Here is a 24834-nt window from a genome sequence, read left to right on the forward strand (position 1 = left end):
TGTTCTCAATCTGAGGACTGTCAGTGGATGTGTGTGTGTGTGTATTACCTTTCCACATCTTTGAGTCGTTGAGCATCAGTCTGTCGACCAGTGACGAGTTCTCTCCTTCTGGACTGTTCTGCAGACCAACTTGACACAGAATCCTCCTCAGACCGTCTGACACACATGAGCACACTCATCACAAGCAGCCGCGGTGACACATACTCAGAGGAATGATGGGTAATGAAGTACAGACATACCAGAGTACTGAATGATCTGTCCCAACCAGCCTAGAGCCTTCAGAGCGAAACACTGATGAGCGACAACAGACGAGTGCATCACTTGAACCCTGAGCGGCTTCGACTGACGGCTGGTGTTCCTCTGGGAGGGGATCAATACACAGCTGATCAACATGTGTGTGTGTGTGTGTGTGTGTGTGTGTGTGTGTGTGTGTGTGTGTGTGTGTGTGTGTGTGTGTGTGTGTGTGTGTGCCAAGCTTGAGATATAGAGAGCAAGCGAAGTCTGGAGGGGCTGAATGAGTGAATGAATAAATTAGTGAATGAATGAGTTAATATATATAATATATAATTAGATACGTTCATTGATCAGATCATTATGAACAAGATAAAATTACACATCACCCAAAAAAAAAAACAATGGACTGAGCCAATCACAGACAATACATTCATCCACCCGCCCAACTCTAACACCGGTGATCAATATGGATCGTTACTCACCACAATAACAGACTTGGCCTGTTCACAGAACTGAAGGTCCCCATAACGTACGGACTTCCTGCCCTGTGCACACAGACAACACACACATTAACACACACAAACACACACTTAGTTTGTAGAACTTTTACATGTTTCGTGTGTCAAAATAAACAAATTAAATCAATTAAACATCATTGGGGGCGGCTGTGGCTGAGGGGTAGAGCGGTCGTCCTCCAACCTGAAGGTCGGCAGTTCGATCCCCAGTCTTCCCCATCTGCATGCCGAAGTGTCCTTGGGCAAGATGCTGAACCCTGAATTGCCCCTCATAGAACAAGGTGCTGCTAATAGATGCACTGTGTGAATGTGTGTGTGAATGGGTGAATGTAAAACTGTACAGAGCTTTGAGTGTCATCAAGACTAGAAAAGAGCTTTATAAATACAAAACCATTTACCATTGGGTGAATGGAAGCTTTGATCAAGCCGACCAACGCGTGAGATACAGCTTCTATTGGTGAAATCTCCAATACGAACTCAAGCATCTGCTCTTTAGAGGAGATTAATCAATTTCTAGATGAAACGTTCAATAAGTTTGTTAAACTGATTTCTTCAGTGACACTGACAAATTCATTAAATCCGTTGGCATCACTGGTTGGTGAACAACTCTGAGAAAAGCAACAAAAGGCAAAACTGTGAGAAAGAGCAGGAAGTAATATGATCATGCATCATCACACGGGGTTCCCTTCCTTTTACTGTTCTGATCTGTTTACGTGCACGGAAATGAAGTCGTTCCGCCACACAACCGCAGCCAGTGGTGCCCGAGCTTTAGCAGTATCATCACACATTTCTTGAGATATCGTGTTCATCGTGATGGTGGGACTGCTGAGCACGCCCCGGAGTCCAGTGTGCTGACGATTAAGTGATGAAGCTGCAGACTTTCAGTGACCTGTGGGCTGTTGGGGGCGTGTTATGTTCTCTGGGTGAAGATAGAGAACTGATTATTCATTTCTAATGAGAGACTCTTTTGATGTTTTGTGTTTTACCTTAGTTTTTATTTATTTTGTTTGAGGGATGATGTGGCAAAAGCTTTTTTCTCTCTGGTAATGGTTCAATAAAGAGACTTTTAAAACCAAAACGCCTCCTCTTCTCCCCTCTCCCTCTCTGACTAAACACAAATGACTAGAGTGTTTTCATACATGTTTGGACTGTCAGTAATTTAAATACAACATTTATCACAGTTTTTGCCATCTGCAATACGTATTTCGCGCACGTTGATATCGCAATGACGATAGATTTTCGATATATCGTGCAGCCCTATTTATCACTGATGAAGATAATAAGAATGGGGAAGATGACGATGATAAAGAAGATGAAGACAAGCAGTACTCACGTCTCGGTCCACAGTGGTGGCGAAGCTCACAGCCTCTTTCTGGCTGCAGTTGACAGCTTTCTGTAGCGTGTAGATCACCTGTTCATACGTGTGGACTTCATCATTGAACAACATGCAGAGGTACGAGTCCGACCGCTCCCTGTACACATGGTACAAAGACACATGCAGTACAAGCACACAAACAGTACACAAAGAGTACACATACATGATAAACACAATATACACACAGTACACACATACAGAGGGAGTATCAGTACATAAACAAATCAGATAAAGTAAAGTTTATTTCAAATAATGTGTAATGATGTGTTGTAGATTGTGTGTGTGTTCAGGTGTGTGCGCGTACGGCGGCTCCAGTCCTGCAGGTAGCTCGTCCTCCCGTTCCCACGTCAGGAGGTCAACAGCGTACTTCAGGATGATGGAGAAGATGCTGTAACCACGGGCAACCATGTCTACAGGAAGCTGAGCCACAGGATCCTGAGAGGACAAACAGTACATTGAGAGATATTACATAGACACAGACAGGTACTGGCAGGTACAGACAGACAGACAGGTACAGACAGCTGTTTCACCTCCTCAGTGTGTCTCTCTGTCGGTGTGTGTTTGTTACAATAAGGACTCGTCTTCCAGGCTTCATCATCTCCACAGTCACAGAAACCTCCACCTCCTGATGTTGTCATCTACACACAGACACACACACAGACACACACACAGACACACACAGACAGACAGACAGACAGACAGACAGACAGACAGACAGACAGACACACACACAGACACACACACAGACACACACACACACAGACAGACAGACAGACACACACACACACAGAGGATGTGATGAAAACAACATGATCTCTGCAGCAGAACCAATACATTACTTCCTGTCTGCTGCTCCATCTGAGTCATGCAGAGGAGTTGTTGTTGTTGTGAACGAGTCTGAGCAGAGAATCTGCTGCATCATGTGTAAAAAAACAAACTGTGGAGAAAATCTGGATCCAACTCTCCAGAGATCATGTCTGAAAACATCTTGTGAAAACAGAAATTGAAAATGTTGATTGCTCAAAACGTGATTTCATACCGTTTCATCTCTAGTACACAGTGTGTTTGTGTACTTATACAGTGTGTATTGGTACAGAGTGTGTGTGTGTGTCATGTGGTAGCGTCACCTGCAGAAGACAGTGGACTTCCTGTCCTGTCAGAAGCAGCAGCTTTGGGAGCAGTCACTGTGTGTGTGTGTGTGTGTGTGTGTGTGTGTGTGTGTGTGTGTGTGTGTGTGTACTCACTCTGTATCGATGCTCTTTGTGAACACTTCCCAGGAAACACTGCATGCACAGAACACATGTTGGATCAGCTGCACACTCCCTAAACACACACACACACACACACACACACACACACACACACACACACACACACACACACACACACACACACACTTTGGTTATTACCTGAACAGTGGGTGTGAACTGTGATGTAAGTGCGTATGATTTGTCGGAGTCAAGTTTGTTTCTGGCTACAGAAAATAACAAAATGCTCTGAGACTAAAACTGAAGCCTGGTGATTGGCTGCCTGGTGATTGACAACAACGACAGTGTGTTTTACCTGCAGGAGTAGGTGGGCTCTCCCACCTTGAACACGTGACCACACAGTGGTGACGGCCGGTTGTTCTCCTGCAGCCGTGCGAGGCCGGCTGCAGGCTCCTCCCCCAACATGAACCACTCCAGGGGAGCCAGGAGGAGGAGCTGACAGGCAAGCTCCTCCCTCTGCTCCTCCCTGCTGCTGCCCCCGCTCGCACCAAGGCAAAGGATTCTGGGAACATACATGGCCAGGTGACAGTACACCTCCATCTGCAGGTCGGACACCGCCAGCCAGCGCTGAGGAGAAAGAGGTGACGATATATATAAATAATATATAATAAACATTAGTCAATGTGAATTATTACTATGTTAACTTCCTGGTGTCGTGACGATGAGTCTCTGACTCTGACCGTCTCCAGACCGGTGAGTGACCGGTGATTAACTGGTGAGTGACCGGTGACTAACTGGTGAGTAAATGGTGAACAACCGGTGTGTGACTAGTGAGTGACCGGTGAATAACCAGTGAGTAACCAGAGAGTGACTGGTGAAGAACTGGTGAAGAACCAATGAATAACCGGTGAGTGACTAGTGAGGAACCGGTGAGTAACCGGGCAGTGACTGGTGAGTGACCGGTGAGTAACCGGTGAGTGACTGCTGAGTAACCGGTGAGTGACTGGTGAGTGACCGGTGAGTAACCGGGCAGTGACCAGTGAGTGCCTGGTGAGTAACCGGTGAGTGACCGGTGAGTAACCGGTGAGTGACCAGTGAGTGCCTGGTGAGTAACCGGTGAGTGACTGCTGAGTAACCGGTGAGTGACTGGTGAGTGACCGGTGAGTAACCGGGCAGTGACCAGTGAGTGCCTGGTGAGTAACCGGTGAGTGACTGGTGAGTAACCGGTGAGTAACCGGTGAGTGACCGGTGAGTGACTGGTGAGTAACCGAGCAGTGACCGGTGAGTGACCGGTGAGTGACTGGTGTTTAACCGGGCAGTGACCGGTGAGTAACCGGTGAGTGACCGGTGAGTAACCAGGCAGTGACCGGTGAGTGACTGAGGCAGGACAGATGTTTATGAAGCTGTAACATCCAGATGTTGAACACATCCCTCCCTGCAGCTAGCATTAGCATTAGCATTAGCTCGGCGTAGCGCGGTGACCTTTAAGTCTCTGTCAGCTGACAGACACTGACCGGACACAGGTGACGTCAGCAGCGCCGACAGCGCGAGCAGCTTCTTACCGATGACGTGTCTTTGGCGGAGAAATGAACGAACTCCGGGTCCGTCGGTGGATCTCTGTCCGTCTGAGCAGCCGCCATCTTTACTCCTCCTGCTTACAGAGCGTCCACCGGAACAGGAAACTATCAACAGCTGAGGGGGCGGGGCCCTTTGGCAATTTCATTTCTCCCTGAGTGTAAAATGTTTATCATAAATATAATGTTATCATACTCTGAATAATACCATGTATATTTAATTTACATGTAATAATGTGTACACACATAACATGTGTGTACATGTTATGATCTATGTTGTATATGATACACATGTTATGTTATAATATGTGTTATATATGTTATTTTGTATGTTATGTTATATATATATTGATCAATCAATCAGTCACATTTTATTTGTTTATTGGAAACAGTTTGTAACATCATGTTTAAAGTGTTTATACATAATGTCTGATGGAGATGATGGAGCAGATGAACTGAGGACTTCCTGTCAGTGAGAGTCTTTAACGACTTACTGCTTATACTCAATATAATTCAAATAAACATGTAAATACACGTCCAAACTAGTCAAAATAAACAAACACAAACAACAAACTGAAGCCAGACTCAACAAAAACAACACAACATAAAACATGTCCTGTGGCCTGCAACGAAAATGTAGCCACATTGTGTCTTAGTGACTGTGGCAACTTTTTAATGCCATTAGTATTTTTCACAGAGATGTTTCAGGTCTCGCACCCACGTCGTTGTCCACTGTACCTCCGTGCCGACATTTTGAAACAGCAAACAGGTGAAGCAGTAGAAGACATTAACACCACATCCAGTTGTCACGTCTGTTTCTCAGAACAAGAGCAAGTGTAAACTCGTCTTCATCACTTGCTGATGAATCTGTAAATCACATCAGACTGAAATGCTTCATCCTCTTTTTGTCTTGTTGTGATGTTTTTGTAAAGAAATCACCAGATTTACCACAGTTCCACCTGAAGTTTCATTTCTTCACCAGTCAGCTCACAGGAGTAACTCAGTGACATCGGACGTACCTGAGACGGCGTCGAGGGTCGGCCAATCTCATTAGATTAAAAAACGTAAATCAATACCTATTGGCTGTAAATAAAAGTGGGAGTGTCCGGGGCGCAGAGAGCTGCATCCTGTTGGAAATCTGCAACAACCAATTAAAAGCAGCCTCAGGTCACGTGGTTAACAAAAGTATCAGGACCCACATCCACTTATCCGACGCCCCGACCCAGGAAGTAATCGATTTATATAGAAATGAACCAAATACAGTTTGAAAACAACTTATATTAATAATCACAGGTGCTGACGGTCGACCAGGAGCATTGTACAGTAAAATATTATTAAATAATTATGTTTAACATTTCTATACAGGCTTTTTGTCTGTTTAATGAGCTGGTTCTGCTCTGCTTCCTGCTGAAGTGTCTCTCTGCAACAAGTGTGTGTTTACGTGAACCAGTGGTTTTCCATACACTGTGGGGACCAGGGGCGTCCACAGCTCCAGCACCACTCAGCTCTGCACAGAGGACACTGCATGTGCATGCAGCCGCCTGCAGGGGGAGATACAGGTTTTACTCATTCATACAGATTCATACTGATCAGCCGCGTTTCACACTGGGCATGTCGTGAAGCCCGAACAGATGTGATGTCAGATGTGTGTATTATTCTGTTATGTTGATGTGTTCAATTATTACCGTTTTTCTCTACAGGGACTGAACACTGGGGGCAGGGTTTAGTCGACTCCTGGATGAGCAGCATAGACGATCGATCCCACATCCCTCTCAGAGACGCATCCTCCCCCACCACGAAACCCTGAGGGGGAGAGAGAAGTTAGTCCTGCATCGTCCTGCTCCATCCAGCAGGGGCAGTAGAGACTGTGACGTCTGATTGACATGCCTCCAACACATCACAGACCCGCCCCCTGACCAAAGCAGCTGTGACCTCTGACGTCTGACATGAACTGCTCTCGTTGTATTCTCTCATTCAGAGTTTTGCAAAGAACAAAACAGAGCTCTGTGATTGGTCAGTCTACCTGTGAGGCTTCAACAGTGGGCGGGGCCGTCAGGGTTTGACAGACGCCTTCATGGTATGGCTCCCTGCAGTCTCTACAGAAGATGAGGCCGCAGCCAACCTGTCTGTCACACTCCACCCTCCTGCTGCCATCAGCTGGGAGAAGCCCTGCCCCACAGCCCGGTGACGGACACATCAGTCCTCCAATCCTCAGCAGGCACTCCTCGGCGCCGTACTGCAGGTACCGCCCATACTGCGAGAGAAAAAACACGGGTGAGTCAAGTGAACTGTGGGTAAAATGATGATGCTAATTAATAAACTCACCTGCTCGTCTCCTAAAACTCTGAAGTGATGAAGCTCTTTAATCAGAGAGTCGTCACAGGAAGCTGCACACACACACACACACACACACACACACACACAAACGGACACACACACACACACACACACACACACACACACACACACACACACACACACGATGATGGACAGTTTGTGCTGGTGACGTGAACATGATCATGTGACATCAGGTGAACTCACCTGCACATGGCAGAGAGTAACCAATCACAGCATCATGAACAAACTGGCGCTCGTTCAGTCGAGTCTCACAGTAACGTGTGAAACAGTCCAGACAGACCACATGACGCTGTGAACACGGGAAGACCACGACCACTTCCCTGAGACGAGACAACACCACACTCAGCTGCTGCTCGTCTGATCCTTTTATTGTCAATATATTTATTGTTAATATTAATTGTGTGTCTGTGTGTGTGTGTGTGTCTGTGTGTTACATGACGTCGGTGCAGGCGATGCAGGGCACGTCTCTGGTGTTGGTCATGATGAGGTCAAGGGCAACAGAGAGGTCGTCATCAGAGGTCGGATGGGACGCACACTTCATGAAGAACTCCTGAGTGGGCGCGCGCACACACACACACACACACACACACACACACACACACACACACACACACACACACACACACACACACACACACACACACACACACACACACACACACACACAGAGAGAGAGTCTCTTAAGCCATTTTCACACATTAGCTAAAATCCAGAGACTCGTCTCCAGAGCTTCTCCAGAGTTTGTGTTTCACGGCTGAACAACTCAGCAGCAGGTTTTCTGCACAGACTCGTTCACAGCATCAGATCCTCCTCCTGGTTCAGGTGAGGGGGGGGGCAGCCGGGTGCAGCAGACAGAGACAGGAAGTGACGTGTGACCTCTGCTGCAGAGGTCATGTGATCATGTTGACATCACCTGACACCGTCGTCAGCTCTGATCACCACGAACACTCTTCACATCTTCGTCTGTGTCTTCATCGTGTGTCAGCACTTCTTCACCAGAGACATTTGTTTTAGTTTCTTCATGTTTGTGTCCCGTGTTAGAAGCTCCTCCCCCCCCCCCACCCAGTGAATCAGTGGAGGATCCTCTGCTGTGTTCACACTGCTCCTGGATCTAGACTTTATACAGGAGCTCAGGCGGAGGAAGACAAACTGAGTCTGATCCTCCAGAGAAGATTCAGAGAACTGAGGAGCTCAGTCTGAAGCAGCTAAACAATTATTTAAAAATCAATTAATCAGATGATTTTTTTCTCAGGATTAATTGATCAACAAACATCAGACATGATATTTACAGTTAAGTCACCGATCAATTAATCAACGATTCAACGAAGCTCTAGATATTCTGCCCCGTACCGCTTCGTTGCTTTGACAACCATCTGATTGACATAAGCCATGGATTCGACCTGGGAGGAGGATGTCGTCCCAACAAGACGGACCCTGAGACACAGAAAGAGAATCTTCATCATTTCCATTAGTGTTAATCAGAGTATTGCTCAGTGTATTGATCTGTGAACTGTTCTCACTCTGCTCAGTTTCAGCGTAGTCTCTTTGCAGCGTCGACAACGAACTCGTAGTTTTCCTGGTTGGACTGAACTGCAGCTTTTACAGTACACAAAGAAAGTACTGCAGGCACGCACACCTAAAGACACACAAAATACACACCTGAAAACACACAAACACACCTGATCCAGAACTAACTATAATCTTTATCAAAGAGGAAAGTTTTAAGTCTAACTGTGGCAGACGTCGTTGGCAGACCCTGGTGGCAACCATTCAGGTTTCAACATCTTTTATTTGAGAACAGGCGCAAACAAATGTCAAATAACTAAACATAAATTTCTCGTGGCAGCTGGAGGTTCTATCCAAACCACCTCCACACTAGAGTGGGAGCTGGTTCCACAGGAGAGGATCCTGGTAGCTGAAGGTTCTACCTCCTGTTCTGCTCTTACAGACTCTAGAACCACAAGAGAACCTGTGTTTTGGGAGTGCAGTGATCTATTTGGATAATACAGTGTTATGAGCTCTTTGATATATGAAGGGTTTGATTGTTAAGGACTTTCTATGTGAGGAGCAGGATCTTGATGTTCAGAGTTTTACAAGGAGCCAATGCAGAGAAGCTGAGAGCAGTAATATGATCTCTCCTAGTTCCAGTCAGCACTCGTGCTGCAGCATCTTGGACCAACTGGAGGCTTTTCACAGACTTACTGGGACGTCCTGATAATAAAGAGTCACACTGATCCAGTCTAGAGGGAACAAATGGACGAGTTTCTCAGCTTCCTTCTGAGACAGGATGTTCCTAATGTTCATAATACTGTGCAGGTGGAAGAAAGCTGTCCTAGAGACTTGTTTTATATGTGGGTCACATGTCCTGGTCCTAACTCAGGTTCCTCACAGTGGAGCTGGGGGCCAAGCTAACACCAAGGGGACTATCTGGTCACAGTGTTTCTCTCAGATGTTTAGGGACCATTACAATGAGCTCAGTCTGAATTTAGAAGTAAGAAGTTCTGGGTCGTCCAGACCTAGTTGTTCTTGAAACATTCCTGAAGTTGGACTCAGCGATTAGATTCATCAGGCTTCATATATGTACAGCTGGGTGTCGTCTGCGTAACAGTGGAAGTGTACGAGGTGCTTTCTGATGATGTTGCCTAAAGGGAGCAGATATAAGCTGAAGAGTATCGGTCCAAGGACAGAACCCTGTGGAACTCCATGACTAACACACACACACACACACACACACACACACACACACACACACACACACACACACACACACACACACACACACACACACACACACACACACACACATAAACATTCGACTGTGCACACACCTGCAGACACAATACAACACACCAACCTCTCTGAGCTGCAGCCTGCATCTCCTCTATCTCCTCCTCTTCCCCCCCCCCCTCCCCTCCAGGTCAGTGGACGAGGAGTGGGGGAGAGAGGAGGAGCTGATGTCTGGTCTCTGCCCCTCCTCCTCAACTTGACACTCCTCTGAGAGGAGAAACCTGGAGGACGAGGAGTCCGAAGAAGAGAGGACGACATGGATTGTACTCTGCTCCGGGACATCACAACCCTGAGAGAAGGAGAGGAAACTTCCTTTCATGGCAAAACATTAAATTACATTGACAACACAAAAGAAACATTGCAAAGTTTTTTGCATATTGTATGACATGTGTTCTATGACATGCAATGGAGAAAAAAAGAGCCACAAACAAGACACAGTTATTTATAAGATTAGAACCAAGGACTGATGTTCTATATTCATAGAACGTCTCCATATCCCGTAACAGGATCAACATTTTCCCCGAACACCAATGTGGCATCGAATCTGTGCCTGTCATCTTATTCCGTCTATTCTAATTTTGGCTTGATCTATAAGGAAGTATACTAACGTGAGACATATACATTGTGTTGATTTGTTCTAAGGACCAAACAAAAACAGGTTTCTCCCAGAATCGTTCCTAAACTTTGAAACACAAAATCGTAAAACTGAGAAATGAGGAATGAGGCTGGGCCACGAGTGTTGCAGAGTTTCTTCATTGTGACACAATTGATATGTGCTGTCTGTTTGTAGCCACACCCCCATGCACCACCCTCCACTGAAGATCTGCAGTTCTCTATTACCTCTTTTCCACCAAGGCAGTTCCAGAGCCTGATCTGGAACCAGTTCTTTGTGTTTCAACAGCCAAAGAACTGGGTCATGACCAGAAATACTGGTTCCAATCCAGAGTGGCACTACAGTAACTCGTTGCCCAGACCCGACTACGTCAGGGCCTTGGGGCGGGATTATCTTGATTTGTGATTAGATTGCATTTCACAGCTCATTTCACTCTCTCTCTCTCTTTGTCATGTAGTTCATGCATACTTGTACATAGTTAGGTTATCCTGAGGGCCAAGGAACAACTGCTGTGTCAGAGGCCTGTCCATATCTGGTGTAATTAAATGTGGGGTGTGAACAGGGTTCCTGGTTTGAACCCATCATGGAGGTCGCTGTACAAGCCTCCTTTAACAAAGATACACAGAGACCTACAGTGGGGAATCCTTCACGGAATCTTAAATCTCAGTCATTAACGCTGTGTAGAGGACAAGTGTCCGTTCTGCAGCCAGAGAGAGACACTGTCTGCTCTCGTCTCTTCGCTCTATTTGTTTTACTGGACACCATTTTTAACAGATGTGAGGACGTGTTTACAATCGCTAGAGAAAACACAAGTACCAGCTTTTAAACTTTGTTTTAGCTCAGGCAAAGATGGCGGTGTATGTGAGCCGGAAAAGAAAAGTAGAAGAAGAACTGAACGTTGATGTGGTTCACTTGTTTGAGAAAATGGTGAAATCCAGACTTTTAATAGATTTTAGTTTTTACAGAGCGACACATGACCTGGAGAGTTCAGGCTGATGTGGGGACACAGAGAGGTTCTCTGCTCCGTCACAGACCAACAGCTGGTCTATGGACATGTTGAACAGAACCCAATAGAACGTAGATAAATGGAACAGAACCCACTGGAACCCAGTAGGACGTAGATATATAGAACAGAACTCATATCATTCACAAAAATCTGATGAAAAAGTGCAAGAGAACATCTGAAAACAAACACTAGCAGAGTAGAGGACTGTGATACCTGTAGCTGACCTCTGACCTGTAGCTGACCTCTGACCTGTAGTGGACCTCACCTGCAGTGTGGCGGTGCTCTGTAGTTCCCTCCCAGCAAACAGAACCTTGAGCTCCTGTGGCCGGACTCCATGTTGACATCCCACTGCCTCCTTCAGCTCCGACACACTCGCCTCCTCCTGCAGCTCCACCACCTCTCCTGGGCCCAGGTTGTACCGCACGAACACTGAGGACACACAGGTAGAACCCAGTGGAACGTAGATAAATGGAACAGAACCCAGTAGAACGTAGATAAATGGAACAGAACCCAGTGGAACGTAGATAAATGGAACAGAACCCAGTAGAAAGTAGATAGATAGAACAGAACCCAGTAGAACGTAGATAGATAGAACAGAACCCAGTGGAACGTAGATAAATGGAACAGAACCCAGTAGAACGTAGATAAATGGAACAGAACCCAGTAGAACGTAGATAAATGGAACAGAACCCAGTGGAACGTAGATAAATGGAACAGAACCCAGTGGAACATAGATAAATGGAACAGAACCCAGTAGAACGTAGATAAATGGAACAGAACCCAGTGGAAAGTAGATAGATAGAACAGAACCCAGTAGAACGTAGATAAATGGAACAGAACCCAGTGGAACATAGATAAATGGAACAGAACCCAGTAGAACGTAGATAAATAGAACAGAACCCAGTAGAACGTAGATAAATGGAACAGAACCCAGTGGAACGTAGATAAATGGAACAGAACCCAGTAGAACGTAGATAAATAGAACAGAACCCAGTAGAACGTAGATAAATGGAACAGAACCCAGTGGAACGTAGATAAATGGAACAGAACCCAGTAGAACGTAGATAGATAGAACAGAACCCAGTAGAACGTAGATAGATAGAACAGAACCCAGTAGAACGTAGATAAATAGAACAGAACCCAGTAGAACGTAGATAAATAGAACAGAACCCAGTGGAACGTAGATAAATAGAACAGAACCCAGTGGAACGTAGATAAATGGAACAGAACCCAGTAGAACGTAGATAAATAGAACAGAACCCAGTAGAACGTAGATAAATGGAACAGAACCCAGTGGAACGTAGATAAATGGAACAGAACCCAGTAGAAAGTAGATAGATAGAACAGAACCCAGTAGAACGTAGATAGATAGAACAGAACCCAGTGGAACGTAGATAAATGGAACAGAACCCAGTGGAACGTAGATAAATGGAACAGAACCCAGTAGAACGTAGATAAATGGAACAGAACCCAGTAGAACGTAGATAAATGGAACAGAACCCAGTGGAACGTAGATAAATGGAACAGAACCCAGTAGAACGTAGATAAATGGAACAGAACCCAGTGGAACGTAGATAAATGGAACAGAACCCAGTAGAACGTAGATAAATAGAACAGAACCCAGTAGAACGTAGATAAATGGAACAGAACCCAGTAGAACGTAGATAAATGGAACAGAACCCAGTGGAACGTAGATAAATGGAACAGAACCCAGTAGAACGTAGATAAATAGAACAGAACCCAGTAGAACGTAGATAGATAGAACAGAACCCAGTGGAACGTAGATAAATGGAACAGAACCCAGTAGAACGTAGATAAATAGAACAGAACCCAGTGGAACGTAGATAAATGGAACAGAACCCAGTAGAACGTAGATAAATGGAACAGAACCCAGTAGAACGTAGATAAATAGAACAGAACCCAGTAGAACGTAGATAAATGGAACAGAACCCAGTAGAACGTAGATAAATGGAACAGAACCCAGTGGAACGTAGATAAATGGAACAGAACCCAGTAGAACGTAGATAAATAGAACAGAACCCAGTAGAACGTAGATAAATGGAACAGAACCCAGTGGAACGTAGATAAATGGAACAGAACCCAGTAGAACGTAGATAAATAGAACAGAACCCAGTAGAACGTAGATAAATGGAACAGAAGCCAGTGGAACGTAGATAAATGGAACAGAACCCAGTGGAACGTAGATAAATGGAACAGAACCCAGTAGAACGTAGATAAATGGAACAGAACCCAGTAGAACGTAGATAAATAGAACAGAACCCAGTAGAAAGTAGATAGATAGAACAGAACCCAGTAGAACGTAGATAAATAGAACAGAACCCAGTAGAACGTAGATAAATAGAACAGAACCCAGTAGAACGTAGATAAATGGAACAGAACCCAGTAGAACGTAGATAGATAGAACAGAACCCAGTAGAACATAGATAGATAGAACAGAACCCAGTAGAAAGTAGATAAATAGAACAGAACCCAGTAGAACGTAGATAAATAGAACAGAACCCAGTAGAACGTAGATAAATGGAACAGAACCCAGTAGAACGTAGATAAATAGAACAGAACCCAGTAGAAAGTAGATAGATAGAACAGAACCCAGTAGAACGTAGATAAATAGAACAGAACCCAGTAGAACGTAGATAGATAGAACAGAACCCAGTAGAACGTAAATAAATAGAACAGAACCCAGTAGAAAGTAGATAGATAGAACAGAACCCAGTAGAACGTAGATAAATAGAACAGAACCCAGTAGAACGTAGATAGATAGAACAGAACCCAGTAGAACGTAAATAAATAGAACAGAACCCAGTAGAAAGTAGATAGATAGAACAGAACCCAGTAGAACGTAGATAGATAGAACAGAACCCAGTAGAAAGTAGATAGATAGAACAGAACCCAGTAGAACGTAGATAGATAGAACAGAACCCAGTAGAACGTAGATAGATAGAACAGAACCCAGTAGAACGTAGATAAATAGAACAGAACCCAGTAGAAAGTAGATAGATAGAACAGAACCCAGTAGAACGTAGATAGATAGAACAGAACCCAGTAGAACGTAGATAAATAGAACAGAACCCAGTAGAAAGTAGATAGATAGAACAGAACCCAGTAGAAAGTAGATAGATAGAACAGAACCCAGTAGAAAGTAGATAGATAGAACAGAACCCAGTAGAACGTAGATAGATAGAACAGAACCCAGTAGAACGTAGATAGATAGAACAGAACCCAGTAGAACGTAGATAAATAGAACAGAACCCAGTAGAAAGTAGATAAATAGAACAGAACCCAGTAGAACGTAGATAGATAGAACAGAACCCAGTAGAACGTAGATAGATAGAACAGAACCCAGTAGAACGTAGATAGATAGAACAGAACCCAGTAGAACGTAGATAAATAGAACAGAACCCAGTAGAACGTAGATAAATAGAACAGAACCCAGTAGAAAGTAGATAAATAGAACAGAACCCAGTAGAACGTAGATAGATAGAACAGAACCCAGTAGAACGTAGATAGATAGAACAGAACCCAGTAGAACGTAGATAAATAGAACAGAACCCAGTAGAAAGTAGATAGATAGAACAGAACCCAGTAGAACGTAGATAGATAGAACAGAACCCAGTAGAAAGTAGATAGATAGAACAGAACCCAGTAGAACGTAGATAGATAGAACAGAACCCAGTAGAACGTAGATAGATAGAACAGAACCCAGTAGAACGTAGATAGATAGAACAGAACCCAGTAGAACGTAAATAAATAGAACAGAACCCAGTAGAAAGTAGATAGATAGAACAGAACCCAGTAGAACGTAGATAAATAGAACAGAACCCAGTAGAACGTAGATAAATAGAACAGAACCCAGTAGAACGTAGATAGATAGAACAGAACCCAGTAGAACGTAAATAAATAGAACAGAACCCAGTAGAAAGTAGATAGATAGAACAGAACCCAGTAGAACGTAGATAGATAGAACAGAACCCAGTAGAACGTAGATAAATAGAACAGAACCCAGTAGAACGTAGATAAATAGAACAGAACCCAGTAGAAAGTAGATAGATAGAACAGAACCCAGTAGAACGTAGATAAATAGAACAGAACCCAGTAGAAAGTAGATAAATAGAACAGAACCCAGTAGAACGTAAATAAATAGAACAGAACCCAGTAGAACGTAGATAGATAGAACAGAACCCAGTAGAACGTAGATAAATGGAACAGAACCCAGTAGAACGTAGATAAATGGAACAGAACCCAGTAGAAAGTAGATAAATAGAACAGAACCCAGTAGAACGTAGATAAATAGAACAGAACCCAGTAGAAAGTAGATAAATAGAACAGAACCCAGTAGAACGTAGATAGATAGAACAGAACCCAGTAGAACGTAGATAGATAGAACAGAACCCAGTAGAACGTAGATAGATAGAACAGAACCCAGTAGAACGTAGATAGATAGAACAGAACCCAGTAGAAAGTAGATAGATAGAACAGAACCCAGTAGAACGTAGATAGATAGAACAGAACCCAGTAGAAAGTAGATAGATAGAACAGAACCCAGTAGAAAGTAGATAAATAGAACAGAACCCAGTAGAACGTAGATAGATAGAACAGAACCCAGTAGAACGTAGATAGATAGAACAGAACCCAGTAGAAAGTAGATAAATAGAACAGAACCCAGTAGAAAGTAGATAAATAGAACAGAACTCACAGATCATTGGTCACTTCGTCCTGTCGTGTTTACAGTGAGTGAGCTGCGGTGCACTCTGGGTAGTGTAGTCCCGCTGCGCGCACACAAACCAAGGACACAAGGGACAAACGTCACTTCGCAGAACTACAGCGCGGTCACGCAGGAATGACGTAACGGAGCGGCACCGGAAGCGGAGGTATTTATGAATTTTAATAAACTTGTATTTTTCTTTGTGTTTTTTTTCTGAGCTGAAAAGTCGATACATTTCCGATTTTAACTGTTTCCTGTTTGTGATGACGGACATCAGCGTCCTGCAGGGGACACACAGCGGGACACACAGCGGGACACACACCGGGACACACACCGGGACACACAGCGGGACACACACCGGGACACACACCGGGACCAGCGGGACACACACCGGGACACACAGCGGGACCAGCGGGACCAGCGGGACCAGCGGGACCGGCAGGACGGTGAGATCCTCTGTGTCAAGATACTCTACATATTATATTATATAAACTGAACATATAAAATCAAGTACATGTTACAAAAACCCTAAATACTATTATTACATATACAGCTGCTGTCTGTACATATTATATAGACATATTATTAACGGTATGTTATATCCATTACAAACTCTGCCCCTGATATAAACTCTACATGTGATTTAAACTTCTATAATATATATGTGTGTGTGTGTGTGTGTGTGTGTCTGTGTGTCTGAGCCCAACCTGTCACCGGACAAAAAAGAATTACATAAAACGATTACAATTTACAAACAGGAAAGAATTTGAATATATAGTACAATATATTCCTGTTTGTAAATTCTCATCTTTGACCCTGATGGATTGTTGATATTGACAAGTTGAGAGTAAGGATTTGAGGATTTCTCTACAATAACCATTACTTCTCTCCGCTGCGAGCACAATGCATGATGGTCTATTTTGCTCGGTTGACCATCGGTTGTACACAATTTTTCATGATGCTTTATGGGAAACAGTGAGTGCTCTATAAAGGGTCTATATATGGAGTATTGATTAGTGAGTGATTTCGTACACAACAGGAAGCAGGAATGACTGAACAGGTGCAGACAGGAAGTAAAGTAAGAAGCATGCAGAAGGAAAGAACTTTCAAATTAAAACAGGAAACAATGAACTCAGAGTGCAAAGAAAAATACAAAAACACAAATAAACACAAAGTCCAAACACAAGGAAACTGCACAACACAAATCAAGGCTTTAAAAAACGTCCCTCTATGTCCTGTAGGTGGTGAAGGTGGAGTCCGGTGTGTCGGCTCTGACCCCATCACAGTTTGCTGAGCTTCACTTCCTGCGCTCGAGGGTTAGAGAGCTGGAGAGAGAGAAAGCAGAGGTGTCGGCCGAGAACCAGAGACTGAAGAACATGTTGGTCCACGGTGAGTTCAGATCCAAGTCACTGCTTCAGGGCGTCAGCTGTAAAACATTCACTTCATCCGGGCACATACATGATAACATTTATATTTATGTATGATGACTCACAACATGTAAGAACTTGTAAATGTGCTGTGTTCATCAGGTCAGGTGAGAGATCAGGTGACAGATCAGGTGACGGGTCAGGTGACGGGTCAGGTGACGGGTCAGGTGACAGGTCAGGTGACAGGTCAGGTGACGGGTCAGGTGACAGGTCAGGTGACGGGTCAGGTGACGGGTCATGACAGGTGACGGGTCAGACGACAGGTCAGGTGACAGGTCAGGTGACAGGTCAGGTGACGGTTCAGATGACAGATCAGGTGACGGGTCAGGTGACAGGTGACGGGTCAGGTGACAGGTCAGACGACAGATCAGGTGACAGGTCAGGTGACAGGTCAGGTGACAGGTCAGGTGACGGGTCAGGTGACGGGTCATGACAGGTGACGGGTCAGACGACAGGTCAGGTGACGGGTCAGGTGACAGGTCAGGTGACGGTTCAGATGACAGATCAGGTGACGGGTCAGGTGACAGGTCAGGTGACAGGTCAGGTGACAGGTCAGGTGAGAGATCAGGTGACAGATCAGGTGACGGGTCAGGTGACAGGTCAGGTGACGGGTCAGATGACGGTTCAGATGACAGATCAGGTGACAGGTCAGGTGACGGGTCAGACGACAGGTCAGGTGACGGGTCAGGTGACAGGTCAGGTGACAGGTCATGACAGGTGACGGGTCAGGTGACAGGTCAGGTGACGGGTCAGATGACGGTTCAGATGACAGATCAGGTGACAGGTCAGATGACGGGTCAGACGACAGGTCAGGTGACGGGTCAGGTGACAGGTCAGGTGACAGGTCAGATGACGGTTCAGATGACAGATCAGGTGACAGGTCAGGTGACAGGTCAGGTGACGGTTCAGATGACAGATCAGGTGACGGGTCAGGTGACAGGTCAGGTGACAGGTCAGGTGACAGGTCAGGTGAGAGATCAGGTGACAGATCAGGTGACGGGTCAGGTGACAGGTCAGGTGATGGGTCAGATGACAGATCAGGTGACAGGTGACAGGTCAGGTGACAGGTCAGGTGACAGGTCAGGTGACAGGTCAGATGACAGATCAGGTGACGGGTCAGGTGAAAGGTCAGGTGACGGGTCATGACAGGTGACAGGTCAGACGACAGGTCAGGTGACAGGTCATGACAGGTGACAGGTCAGACGACAGGTCAGGTGACGGGTCATGACAGGTGACGGGTCAGACGACAGGTCAGGTGACGGGTCAGGTGACGGGTCAGATGACAGATCAGGTGACGGGTCAGACGACAGGTCAGGTGACGGGTCAGGTGACAGGTCATGACAGGTGACGGGTCAGACGACAGGTCAGGTGACGGGTCAGGTGACAGGTCAGGTGACAGGTCAGACGACAGGTCAGGTGACAGGTCAGGTGACGGGTCAGGTGACAGGTCAGGTGACAGGTCAGGTGACAGGTCAGATGACAGATCAGGTGACAGGTCAGGTGACAGGTCAGATGACAGATCAGGTGACAGGTCAGGTGACAGGTCAGGTGACGGGTCAGATGACAGATCAGGTGACAGGTCAGGTGACAGGTCATGACAGGTGACGGGTCAGACGACAGGTCAGGTGACGGGTCAGGTGACAGGTCAGGTGACAGGTCAGGTGACGGGTCAGGTGACAGGTCATGACAGGTGACGGGTCAGATGACAGATCAGGTGACGGGTCAGACGACAGGTCAGGTGACGGGTCAGGTGACAGGTCATGACAGGTGACGGGTCAGACGACAGGTCAGGTGACGGGTCAGGTGACAGGTCAGGTGACAGGTCAGATGACAGATCAGGTGACAGGTCAGGTGACAGGTCAGATGACAGATCAGGTGACAGGTCATGACAGGTGACAGGTCAGATGACAGATCAGGTGACAGGTCAGACGACAGGTCAGGTGACGGGTCATGACAGGTGACGGGTCAGACGACAGGTCAGGTGACGGGTCAGGTGACAGGTCAGATGACAGATCAGGTGACAGGTCAGGTGACAGGTCAGGTGACAGGTCAGGTGACGGGTCAGGTGACAGGTCAGGTGACGGGTTCAGACATGAACCCGGGTTCAGACATGATGTCATGGTTGTAACATACATCTACTGATGCACTTGGACACATCCTTGGGACATGCTGGTGGTTTCACTGGGCAACACATTGTACACCGAATGGACGAGGAACTTCCACAAGTCATGTTTTGGTCCAATGCCCCATTGCTACCACATCCCCACCATCTGGCTTGACTCCAGTTCTCACTTCTTGCTGGACCAGGTTACCCTCAGCAAACTGCAGAGGCTCCCATTAGTGCTGTGTGATGCAGTTGAGATTCCGCCTGGTCCACTGCCTCCTGTGCCCGCCCCTTTCTGCCAGTCCTGATGTCTATGCCAGGCTTTGGGTTGTTGGACTCCCTGTACTGAAGCACCTCCTGGGCTCGGGTAACCATGAACTCCTCGCTGATGGTGTTTAATGGGAGTTTGAGCCTGTTGCTCTTGCCATAGAGGGCAGCTCAGGCTTCTTGGTGCCTCAACCACCTGCAGAGATGACCACTTATTCTCCTTTCCGTCCTCCTCCAGGATGCTATGCTTTGTATATCCAGGCTTTGAATTTGCCTGGTGGTGTCAGACATCTTTCCAGGTCTCTGTTTGTCGCTTTTATAGAACCAGTGTCCCTTAGGGTGCAGTCGAAGGTATTTCCCCAAGGCTCTTAATGGCTTTCTCTACAGCAGATGGGATTTGAGTCCTCTGAGAAAGAAGTGGAAACTATTTACCACCTTCCCTCCCTTTTGTATGAGGGACCTGGAGTTTTCTGGCTTGAAGCACATCTAAGCCTAAGTGGTGAGTCTTTCCAATCCTTGAAGGATCCATCTGCTTCCTGGGACCAACGTGGTTATTATTGTCAGCTCATCCACGAAGGCTCTGATGAGGGGCTGGCGGACTCCAGACTTGTTTGAATTGAAGATGTCATAGTAATCCATCAAGAGGTATTTGATGTGGTCCAGCTATAGCACCAGCAGGTCTCCTTTTCCTTCCCGTGCCTCTTCTTGAGTCCTACCAAAGGTGTTTGCCAGGAAGGCCATGCATTTCCTGGTTCTTTCTTTGGAATGCTCCTGTGCCATTCGGCTCTACGGAGGGTTATTAGCTCAGGATACAGCAGAGTTATGCCATCCTGTCATTGGCCCGTGTCCAAGAAGCATCACATTTCACAGATCTATGTTAAACCAGATCTATATTACCCAGAATACATCAGGTTTTTCATATTGTTCATATGTTCAAGTTTAATTTTATGATCTTTAATATCTCTACATTTCTCAGAAATCCCTGGACTTCTTTCCACCATGTGGCAGACGCTGGGGCAGATCAACAGCCACCCCTGCGTCTCCACGGCAACAGGCCGAAGTGACAGCTATGCTCCATATCACCACTCAGCGACCAATCAGGACGGAGATTTCAGCCCTCAGGTGCAGCAGGAGGCCCTGAGCGTAGAGCTGTCAGGGTCCTGGGGTCCGCTGGGCTCCGACGACGAGGACGGACCTGGAGCCAACATGGAGCTGGGGAATCACATGGGAGAGGAGGGGCCCCTCTGTAGCCAGACTGACATGGAGGAGCTGAGGAGGAGCCAGTGTTCCATCGGAGACGCACCTGGAGAGGTGAGAAGCCCTCAGATCCACATCTGGATCTGGTGCACTGATTTAGATCTGGTTTATCATAGATCTGGTTTAACATAGATCTGATTTAATATAGATCTGGTTTAACATAGATCTGGTTCAATATAGATCTGGTTTGATCTGTCCAGGTGAGCCCGGTGGAGGTGTTTCCAGGCTCTGGCGTGCTCTGTGATTTTCGGTGGTGGCAGGCAGCCAATCAGGCACAGTCTCCCACGGCAATGGCTCGGACACTGTTGCTGGGTGTGTTTGATATGAACACGCTGATGAACAGTAACCTGAGGGGTGGGCGGAGCCGCCGGCCTGCCTTCCACCCTCAACGCAGTGCGCTCGACCCACACAAGATCAACGCCATCTTCAGTAGGTTGAGACAGTGATGAAGTGTTTCTGTAATATGGCGTCTCTCTGAAAGTCTCCCTCTCTTTCTAGACGCCATCTTGGCTCGGTTTCCTCTCGCTAAGAAAGGAGTCATCGGCTCAGGCATCAACTCCAAACTGTCTGAGATCCGATTCCGCTCTCGCAGAGCCAATCCAGATGCCCAGTTCCTCTGACAGACAGCTGGCCCCGCCTACCTCACTGAAACCTACATTTACACCTCTGAACAAAAAAACTACAAAAATTAGTTTTATTTCTATTTTTCCTGCAAAAACAGAAACTGATTTAAATAAAGTTGAGTTTAAATAAACTAATGAAAGTGATCACAACAGATTCATGAGTCACACATGATGGTCTCCCTGTGAGTGTGTGTGTGTGTGTGTGTGTGTGTGTGTGTGTGTGTGTGTGTGTGTGTGTGTGTGTGTGTGTGTGTGAGTGTGAGAGTGAGAGTGTGTGTGAGTGTGTGTGAGTGTGTGTGTGTGTGTGTGCGTGTGTCTCTGTGTGTGAGTGTGAGTGTGAGTGTGAGTGTGTCTGTGTGTGCGTGTGTGTGTGTGTGTGTGTATCTGTGTGAGTGAGTGTCACTTTGTGTATCTTTGTGTGTGTGTGTGTGTGTGTGATTATGTGTGAGTGTATCAGTGTGTGTCTGTCTGTGTGTGAGTGTGAAGAGGAGGCGGAGCCGTTCTTCAGTCTCACATTCAACAAACAGCAGAATTAAAAGGATTTTATCTGAATTCAATCAAACAGGATTCAAAGATTCATTCAGGACAAATTCATATGTGGTGAGTTTTGAAAACAGAATCTGAATCAAGTTTAGAATCAGTGATTTATTCAGCGTGTCTGTGAATTCATGTGAAGCTGCAGCTGTTCATGACTTTCAGCTTCAAACTGACTCGTCTCAGATTTTGTTTTTTGGCTTTTAAATGTTTTGAATCTTTTCACAATATTTGATGATTCAGTGAACGAGATGATTTCAAATCAAAACCTACAAATCTTTTCTCACTTCAGATATGAAGAAGAAGAATTTTCTGAGAGGAAGAGATAGAAGGATGGACACAGCTTTTTATTTATAGAAAGTTTGACGTTTTAGAACAGCTGATGCTTGAAAACAGCAAAACATGTTTTCATCTAGTTTTTAAAGTAAAGGGAGATCAAATATAAATGTAAATATAAAGAAGATGAAGTTTTCATTGTGACATTAACAGAAGACGTTTTGTTTCTATGCTGACAGAAGATGAAGTTCGAGAACAGCTTCTTCACCCTGAACGTTGGCGGTCGCAGGTTTTTCTTCTCTGCAGAGATGATGAAGCGACTTCCTCTGAGCAGACTCAGTCGACTGCATCGCTGCCTGTCGGACACCGAGCTGCTGGAGCTCTGTGACGACTACGACCGCGACCGCAACGAGTTTTTCTTCGACCGGCACTCGGAGGCCTTCAGCTTCATCATGCTCTATGTGCAACATGGAAAACTGCGCTTTGTGCCGCACATGTGTGAGCTGTCCTTCTACAATGAGATGCTCTACTGGGGCCTGGAGAGCGCCGACCTGCAGCCGTGCTGCCAGCGACGCCTCGACGACCGCATGTCTGACTGCTTTGTTCACTTCTTCCCAGAGGAGGGGCCCCGGGAGCCCGACGAGCCCGAGAGCCGCTGGCTGGAGAGGATGAGGAGGATGTTTGAGGAGCCCACATCAACGCTGGCAGCGCAGATCCTCGCCTCGGTGTCGGTGCTGTTTGTGGTCATCTCCATGGTGATGCTGTGTGCCAGCACCTTACCAGACTGGAAGGTCACCCTGGACCAGCACAGGTAGGTCACATGTAAACATGTCCATGTGCATACATGTAGATTGAAATGATATGTTGAACATATATCTGTCTGTGGATCAACTCATTCATCAAGGTCTTTGTTCTGATTGGTTCTCTCTTTTCCTCTTCTTTCTAATTGGCTCCCGCCCCCTGCAGGATCATTGAAGCGGTCTGTATTGGTTGGTTCACGGCTGAGTGTATCATTCGTCTCCTGGTGTCTCGTGATAAATGTGAGTTTGTCCGTCGTCCTCTGAACATCATCGACCTGTTGGTCATCACGCCGTACTACGTCTCCATCACTGCGAGCCTCCTGACGGGGGAGAACTCTCAGCTGCAGCGTGCCGGTGTCACCCTGCGTGTCCTGCGTATAATGAGGATCTTCTGGGTGATCAAGCTGGCGCGTCACTTCGTGGGTCTGCAAACGCTTGGCCTGACGCTACGGCGCTGCTATCGTGAGATGGTGATGCTGCTGGTCTTTATCTGTGTTGCCATGGCAATCTTCAGCGCGCTGGCCCAGCTGCTGGAGCACGGGCTGGACCTGGAGGCTGGAAACCCGGACTATGCCAGCATCCCTGCCGCCTGCTGGTGGGTCATCATCTCCATGACGACGGTGGGCTACGGTGACATGTACCCAGTGACGGTGGCGGGACGGGTGTTGGGTGGCCTCTGTGTTGTGAGCGGCATCGTGCTGCTTGCTCTGCCCATCACCTTCATCTACCACAGCTTCATCCAGTGCTACCACGAGCTCAAGGTGCGCTCCACCCGCTGCAGCCACAGCCTCGCCAACGACTTCCTCTGACTCAGCAGTTTATCCACTGACCGCGGAGAAAAGCTGCCAATGATCTGAGCACCAGCTTCGTCTCAGGATCGGAGCTGAGTCATCAGAAAGTGACGCCATGTTCATCACGTAGAAAACGATCAGTGAATCATGTTGCTGAGCAGAATCTGAAATATTGACTTTTAAAGGACAAAATTCTTCATGAGTTTGATCCACTGTTATTATTATTATTATTATGACTTTTGTTATTATTATTATCGTTATTATTATTATTATTGTTGTTGTTGTTATATTAAAAGAAAAGTTGAGATGAGACAAGTTAAGATAAGATAAGTCAATCAAGATGATGGTTGTTCTGGAAGTTT

General features: G+C 46.1%; 4 protein-coding genes across 9 annotated transcripts in view; 2 read left to right on the forward strand and 2 right to left on the reverse strand.

The window, feature by feature from the left end:
• ubr2 (ubiquitin protein ligase E3 component n-recognin 2) overlaps positions 1 to 5045 on the reverse strand; it is a 42118-nt gene extending 37073 nt beyond the window's left edge. For all 5 annotated transcript variants that reach the window (XR_004616275.1, XM_034608688.1, XM_034608687.1 and 2 more), the window contains exons 1-9: positions 4895 to 5045; positions 3688 to 3959; positions 3369 to 3447; positions 2655 to 2762; positions 2429 to 2559; positions 2083 to 2221; positions 717 to 779; positions 240 to 360; positions 49 to 156 (exon numbers count right to left, since the gene is read on the reverse strand). Coding sequence is in view for 4 of the 5 variants with exons in the window: in XM_034608688.1 (XP_034464579.1) it covers positions 49 to 156; positions 240 to 360; positions 717 to 779; positions 2083 to 2221; positions 2429 to 2559; positions 2655 to 2762; positions 3369 to 3447; positions 3688 to 3959; positions 4895 to 4972 (1099 nt within the window). In the remaining variant the exon portion in view is untranslated. The remainder of the gene's footprint in view (positions 1 to 48; positions 157 to 239; positions 361 to 716; positions 780 to 2082; positions 2222 to 2428; positions 2560 to 2654; positions 2763 to 3368; positions 3448 to 3687; positions 3960 to 4894) is intronic.
• Positions 5046 to 6029: 984 nt separating this feature from the next.
• prkn (parkin RBR E3 ubiquitin protein ligase) lies at positions 6030 to 16512 on the reverse strand. 2 transcript variants are annotated; one of them, XM_034609037.1, is made up of 11 exons: positions 16385 to 16507; positions 11936 to 12099; positions 10119 to 10340; positions 8785 to 8900; positions 8615 to 8698; positions 7699 to 7814; positions 7448 to 7584; positions 7232 to 7293; positions 6930 to 7160; positions 6592 to 6709; positions 6030 to 6447 (listed from the first exon to the last, which is right to left on the reverse strand). In XM_034609037.1, exons 3-11 carry the CDS (start codon positions 10138 to 10140, stop codon positions 6344 to 6346), a joined length of 990 nt encoding a protein of 329 aa, XP_034464928.1. In that variant the 5' UTR covers positions 10141 to 10340; positions 11936 to 12099; positions 16385 to 16507; the 3' UTR covers positions 6030 to 6343. The 2 variants fall into 2 exon arrangements, with proteins under 2 accessions (XP_034464928.1, XP_034464929.1); XM_034609038.1 differs by lacking the exons at positions 8615 to 8698; positions 8785 to 8900; positions 10119 to 10340 and having other exon boundaries at positions 16385 to 16512.
• On the forward strand, positions 16453 to 22205 carry LOC117775687. The gene is made up of 6 exons (XM_034609039.1): positions 16453 to 16559; positions 16671 to 16839; positions 17635 to 17782; positions 21168 to 21502; positions 21649 to 21877; positions 21947 to 22205. Exons 3-6 carry the CDS (start codon positions 17770 to 17772, stop codon positions 22066 to 22068), a joined length of 699 nt encoding a protein of 232 aa, XP_034464930.1. The 5' UTR covers positions 16453 to 16559; positions 16671 to 16839; positions 17635 to 17769; the 3' UTR covers positions 22069 to 22205.
• Positions 22206 to 22541: 336 nt separating this feature from the next.
• On the forward strand, positions 22542 to 24504 carry LOC117775382 (potassium voltage-gated channel subfamily G member 3-like). Its single transcript, XM_034608465.1, has 2 exons — positions 22542 to 23692; positions 23848 to 24504. Exons 1-2 carry the CDS (start codon positions 23124 to 23126, stop codon positions 24488 to 24490), a joined length of 1212 nt encoding a protein of 403 aa, XP_034464356.1. The 5' UTR covers positions 22542 to 23123; the 3' UTR covers positions 24491 to 24504.
• Positions 24505 to 24834: the final 330 nt, after the last annotated feature.

This window comes from Hippoglossus hippoglossus, chromosome 15, assembly GCF_009819705.1.
Source record: "Hippoglossus hippoglossus isolate fHipHip1 chromosome 15, fHipHip1.pri, whole genome shotgun sequence".
NCBI classification, from domain to species: Eukaryota; Metazoa; Chordata; class Actinopteri; order Pleuronectiformes; family Pleuronectidae; genus Hippoglossus; species Hippoglossus hippoglossus.